Source organism: Malus sylvestris, chromosome 9 (genome assembly GCF_916048215.2).
Source record: "Malus sylvestris chromosome 9, drMalSylv7.2, whole genome shotgun sequence".
Classification (NCBI taxonomy): Eukaryota; Viridiplantae; Streptophyta; class Magnoliopsida; order Rosales; family Rosaceae; genus Malus; species Malus sylvestris.
This window is the reverse complement of record NC_062268.1, coordinates 21,363,870-21,370,599: the sequence shown is the minus strand read 5'-3', so window position 1 is coordinate 21,370,599 and position 6,730 is coordinate 21,363,870. Positions and strand designations below refer to the sequence as shown.

The 6,730-nt window shown below is 39.2% G+C and overlaps 1 protein-coding gene across 1 annotated transcript; it reads left to right on the top strand.

Moving 5' to 3' along the window:
• The first annotated feature begins 1,973 nt into the window (after positions 1–1,973).
• LOC126582688 (plastidic ATP/ADP-transporter-like) lies at positions 1,974–6,056 on the top strand. The gene is made up of 5 exons (XM_050246860.1): positions 1,974–3,195; positions 3,773–4,027; positions 4,654–4,797; positions 4,889–5,236; positions 5,475–6,056. The coding sequence occupies exons 1-5, from the start codon at positions 2,443–2,445 to the stop codon at positions 5,826–5,828; spliced, it is 1,854 nt and encodes a 617-aa protein (XP_050102817.1). The 5' UTR covers positions 1,974–2,442; the 3' UTR covers positions 5,829–6,056.
• The last annotated feature ends 674 nt before the right edge of the window (positions 6,057–6,730 follow it).

Sequence of the window (6,730 nt, the reverse complement as noted above, 5' to 3'; positions counted from 1 at the left end):
CAAGTCAATAATTTTGGATTCATTATTAGATTAATGGACTACAGGTCACTTTTAATTAATTCAATAGATCGGGACCATTTAAGGTCGATCGTAGAAGCAAAAATAATAATAACATTCGGGTTAAAAGTATTTAAATGCTAAATAATAGCGTTGGGTTGAAAATACCATAGCCCAAAAGATAGGGCTGGGTGTCGTGAGCCAAAGGAGGGGTTCGGGTTGGGTAAAAGCAGCCCACGAAATGGTCTTCAGGCCATGGGCCGAGAGCATGGAGCCTAGCAGCAATAGCTGCTAGCTCTTTGGGCTAAATGAGAGGCATGGATTAGGCCCAGCGAAATGCTGGCCTGCGGGTTGGGTCTGAGGCAACTTAAGCTCAGCAACCAAAGTTGCTGGCAAGCAGGTCGAGACTGGGGTGAAGCCCAGTGAGTTCACGGGCCAAGGGACACGGGACAATGGGCCAAAATCTGCTGGTTTTGTGCTTAGGGACTGCAGGTCCTATAAACAGAGATAGGCCGAAAGGCCTAGTAGTCTGGATTAGTGCAGCAAAGCCCTAGGGTTGCTGCCGTGAGGGGTCCAAGGTGTTCGTGGTGGTGGTGCTGCAAGTACCCATATTTTTTCTACAGAATTAGGGTTTGAGAACCCTAAATTTCTTCTAATTTATTTTATATAATTTGACTCACAAATTCCACATAGCATATATACTTGCGTAGTGCATGAAACAAATATATATATTGACAAATATATGAACATATACAATATATATATCGGAAGGAAAATATAAACATAGGAGGTTCATGCATCATGAGGAATGTTTTCATGCTTCATGGTCGATTCAAATATCTTACTTTATTTTAAGCGTACCTGATGGGCAAAAAACAATAAAAGCCTTTGAATTTGTAGAAGATCCTTCTCGAAAGTTGGAATTGCATTTCCAATGCGTTGTACCACGTTCAACATAAAAAAAATTAAATTGAATCAATATCATGTAGATCAATTCAATAAAATAATAAATTAATCATAAAAAGAATGATTAAAACATAATACTCTCCTGATTGAAGAATAAACTCTTTTTAGCGCAGCGTTAAGAGCGTGCTAATAACGTGTTGTAGACATAATTTACTGAACAATTATGGAGGCCAGAGAGAGAGGGAATGTGCGGCAATAGTAGAGAGAAAGAGAGATGAGTAATTGTGGGTGTGTTCTATTTCACCTCATTGTGCCTTTATTTATGGTAGTAGGATAGGTAAAAACATTTCCCTTTATGATTACAACATTTAATAGGTAATCTACTCTTAATAGGAATATAAGATACATTCCCATATCTACTAGGATTTACACAATTACATTCCTAATTTAATAGAACTGCAACAATTTGTTTTTTTTTTATTTTTTTATTTTTTTGTGTAACGTTATATATATTTTTTTTTTCTTAAAATGTTTATTCTTGTTTTTCCCTTTAAGATTCTTAAGTATTCCACCAAAATATTACATAATATACATAATTTATACTAAAAATCATAAGTCTCGTGAGGTTAGGTTTCGCCTCACGCCTCAAGGCTTTTGCCTAGGCAGGGCTATCCGTAGAACGTCTCGCCTATGCCTTTTACTTTTAATACATTGTTGTGTATTGAATTAAATTTTTTTGTATTATAGAGCAGGTTCGATTTTGATTCGGTTCTAGATATTAAGAATATCGAAACTAAATTGTTTTTTAACTTCCGGTTTGATTTTAAATCGAAACCGTTTCAAAATCGTAAAAACCAAATTATTCAGATCAATCCGATTTGGTCTTTGTCGGTTTTGATTTTCAATTTCAAGCTTCCATCCCATAAAAAAGTGAAAAATATCTTAAGGGCATGGGCTCATCTTTATTTTGTCCTCATTCAAGGGCGTTTTGGTGATCTTACTCAAAAAAAAAAAAAAAACAAAAAATCGTAGTGTCATACTCTAGGTGTACTTTCGTCAGTGCAATTTGCCCCAAGAATCAGTCTTGCAATCTTTCGGGGATTTCTTTCCGTCGACCCCGACTGTGTCGCTTGCCCATTCATTTTTCCGAATTAGCCTCCACTCACACTCTAATCTGACTCACATTACTCCATTTCTGCTTAATTTAAATTTCTGATAAAAAAAAAATTGCTTATCTTCTTCACTGATGGAGAATCATCTTTCTGGGTTATGATTCACAGATTGCAGAACCCATTTTTTAATTTAATCTTCCAAACTTGGAAAAATAATCTCTACTTGAAAATTTTATTGGTTTGGCTTGTATTTTCCTTTTCATAAAATATAAAAATATTTGTTTCTGCCCTTTACACTTCTCTGAAAATCAATCTTTTTTCTTGAGGCAGCCACCTTATCTCTCCCTTATCTGTGTCTCTCTTCATGTTCTTCTCTTGAGAAAACCTACCTCTGAATTTTCTTGAAGGAACCTAAGAGAAGGGAGACATGGAGGCTGTCTTACAAACCAAAGGGCTTCTCTCTCTTCCCTCAAACCCCAGAACCAGGGTTTTTCAATCTTCTTTGGGATTAAAGCAGAGATTTTTCTCCACCAAACCCAAAACCCCAGGTGGGTTTTCTCTATCCTCCAATGGGTTCCCGAAATTTCCAAGCTTTGTCCCAAAAAATCATGGGGTTGCCCCAATAGAGAGGAACTTGTTCATCTGCAGGGCTGAGGCTGCAGCTGCTGGGCAGCCGGCATTTGGGGAATCTGAGCAGCCCAAGTTCCTTGGGATTGAGACTGTGACCCTCAAGAAAATCATCCCGCTTGGGTTGATGTTCTTTTGTATTTTGTTCAATTACACAATCCTCAGGGACACAAAAGATGTGTTGGTTGTGACAGCCAAAGGGAGCAGTGCAGAGATTATACCATTTTTGAAGACCTGGGTGAATCTGCCTATGGCTGTTGGGTTTATGCTACTCTACACAAAACTCTCTAATGTTTTGTCCAAGAAGGCTCTCTTCTACACTGTTATTCTACCCTTTATTGCCTTTTTTGGGGCGTTCGGGTTCGTCCTGTATCCTCTCAGCGGCTATATCCACCCTGAAGCCCTTGCTGATAGTCTTCTCAACGTTCTCGGCCCGAGATTCCTTGGTCCTCTTGCAATTTTGAGGATTTGGAGCTTTTGCTTGTTCTATGTCATGGCTGAATTGTGGGGGAGCGTCGTGATTTCTGTGCTTTTCTGGGGGTTTGCCAATCAGGTCATTTCGTAGACAAATGTTATCATACCAAAATATAATCTTGAAGATGAACTAATGATTATTTTGATAATTATTTTATCTGGCATAAACTATTTCTGGATTGGTTGTTCATACTTTCCAGTCTCGGTTTTGTATATATTTGTTCAGGACTGGGAAATTATGTGAACTCTATATATGGTATATATGTCTCAGTGATGTGTCAGTTTCTCAGATGTATAACTGAAATGTGTTTTGAGATTGGAATTGGAAGCTTGGTATTTTAATCATACACGTATAATATGCTAGATTCCTTTTTGAATATCTCTATCTGCTATTTGCCTCAGCAGATTGGACAAGAACTACTTTTCTGCTCAAGGGTCTCGGTTTCTAGTTTCTAAGCATGATTCGTATCAGAATTTATTTTTTCATATTACGATTTTTATTTTGCAACAACCCCAATTTGAGTTGTATAACAAGATATGGATTCTTATAGAATACTAGGAATGATCTCAAGTTTTCCCTGGTCAAAGTTTGAGGTCTGCATCACTGTTATTGACTGGGAACTGTAAATAATTAAGGTTACATGCATTTTGTGCAGATCACTACCGTTGAGGAAGCAAAGAGGTTCTACCCTCTTTTTGGATTGGGAGCGAATGTTGCACTAATTTTCTCAGGCAGAACAGTGAAGTATTTCTCTAATCTGAGGCAAAATTTGGGTCCTGGAGTTGATGGCTGGGCCATGTCCTTAAGGGGTATGATGAGCATTGTGGTGTTGTTGGGGTTAACTATCTGTGGCCTGTACTGGTGGGTAAACACTTATGTTCCTCTTCCCACCCGTAGCAAGAAGAAGAAGGTAATATCTTTTTGTCACATCTCAAATATGTTGTTGGGGCTGCATGTATATGTTATTTTTGGTCCCAAATATTCAGTCTGTTCTGTTTATCAGCATTCCTATTTTTCGGCATTACCATCTGTTAATATGTTTCTGGGAAGTTAAAAATGTAACATATTGTTTACTATCTTATACGTACTCTGGTCACTTGTCAGTTGTCATTGTTAATGCGTCCAGGAATTTATGGCAGTATTTTCATAGTGGTCATGTTTTCTGTTTTTTTCTAATTTCTTAATTTTGGTTAACAGGTGCTTGAATGATTCCGGGTTATTAAAACGATATAATTTCTTTGAAATGTTTAAGAAATCATGTTTGTTTATCATTTTATTGGTAATAACTCTTATGCTAATGGCATGGATGGAAGTTTCATATTGCTGAGTGATGCCTCATTTGTTATGAAGTGGCACCATTGTACCTATTTTTAATTTTTCTAAACTATACGGAACGAATTCCAAAAAAGAAAATATGAATGTATACTGAAGGATACATGTGGTTTCCAATTGATTGCATAATTTTGCTGCAAATCCTCAATTGAAACCCTATATTTGGACTTGATGCATCTCTAATAACTCTCAATTACCTTGCAGGAGAAGCCAAAGATGGGTACAATGGAGAGCTTGAAATTTTTGGTGTCTTCACCGTACATCAGAGATCTTGCCACTTTGGTGGTTGCATATGGTATTAGTATCAACCTTGTGGAGGTTACATGGAAATCGAAGCTCAAGGCTCAGGTAGACCTTAGCCCGATTTTCTTAATCTTTGCCTATACTTTTTTTTTTCCACTAATTGGCCTATCTTGTTGTTACTCTGCAAACCATGCAGTTTCCAAGCCCAAATGAATACTCTTCTTTTATGGGCGACTTCTCAACTGCCACCGGAATAGCAACTTTCACAATGATGTTGCTCAGCCAAGTTATATTCGAAAAATATGGATGGGGAGTTGCTGCAAAGATCACACCTACAGTGCTACTTCTGACTGGAGTTGGTTTCTTCTCTCTGATATTGTTTGGTGGCCCACTTTCACCCGCTATTGCGAGCCTTGGGATGACTCCTCTTCTTGCAGCAGTATATGTGGGTGCTCTGCAAAACATTTTCAGCAAGAGTGCCAAGTACAGCTTGTTTGACCCGTGTAAAGAAATGGCATATATTCCCTTGGATGAGGACACCAAGGTTTGGACTCTTACTCACAACTCGCGGTTTTAGAATTTGGGTTGGCAAATAGTTTCAACCGTGGCTGTTTTTATTTATTTATGTTGTCTACCAGTTAAGACATTTGGGGGAGCTTATTTGAATCTAGGGAGGTTTCGGTCGTATTTTGAATCCTGTTCAAGAAAAAGTTTGACTTTTCTAATTTGAGTTTCCTTTTGAGCCCTATTGTTTTACGTTCCTTGTTAAATTATTTCTGTAGGTTAAAGGAAAGGCGGCCATTGATGTTGTCTGCAACCCACTGGGGAAGTCTGGTGGTGCTCTGATTCAGCAGTTTATGATTTTAACCTTTGGATCACTCGCCAACTCAACACCTTACCTTGGAGGAATACTTCTGGTGATTGTTCTTGCATGGCTGGCAGCAGCCAGGTCTCTAGACACCCAGTTCACTGCATTGCGAAGGGAGGAAGAGCTCGAGAAGGAGATGGAAAGAGCGGCGGTTAAGATCCCAGTTGTGGCCCAAGAGGGAGGTCGGAATGGTCCTCTTGCCAGCGACTCAGTGCTGAATCCAACAGCAGGAGACCCAACCGGTGGAAAACCTCCGCACAGAATATGATGTGTCCTGTTTGAGGAAGAACCAGAGGGTTGATGAGATTGAGAAGCGGCAATATTTGGTGAAGTTTTTGGTTGGTAGGATCTTAGTTTGCTTAAAAAATAAGCAGCTTATGACTTCTTATGAGTCCAGTTTATTCATAGGTATTGAAATTACATATCTGTTTAGTTGAAGTTGCTAATAGTTTGTAGAATTGGATTGAATTAATAAACTTGGTTGATTCATTATTTAGATATGTTATTCTTATTGGAAATATTGTATGCATAAAGCTAAGCATTCCAGATTTTACTTGCATGTTGTGTTTTCACCTCATAAATTAAGGACTGGTACAATACTTAGTACTATCACACCATACGACGGTCACATACAAATACTTGTAAGCATTGTAGTTAAATCACATAAACAGTGTTCTAAAAATCGGCCTAGGCGGCGCCCTAGGCGCTAGGCGGTGGTGTGCCGCCGGGATTTATGCCAAAGCGTTCGTCAAATCGGGTGGGAGTTAGTCGGCCGCCTAGGCATTATCTAGGCGGTCTAGGCGGTCTAGGCGGTGGTAGGCGGCGGTCTAGGCGCCTCGTAAGAACCTCGGCGGCTTTCCATCTCACTGCGATCTGACAAGAAGAGAGAAAGGGCACTAGAAATTTTGGCGATACATACAAACCCCATTGATCATTCAAAGAATCCAGCTCAGATTTCTTCAGCTGCTTGACCAGGGGGCCACGTTGATGTTGTTTGATCGTTCGGGATTTCGAGATGAAAGTTGAGGGTTAGCGGGGAAGAGGTATGATGATAGGAAAGGCCTCTTGATTCTAAAACAGAGAGGAGAGCAAGCAGCTTCTCTTTTTTGAAAAAAGAGTGAAGGCGATGTAAACAAGGGTTGGGCGATGGAAACGAGGGTTGAATAAGGA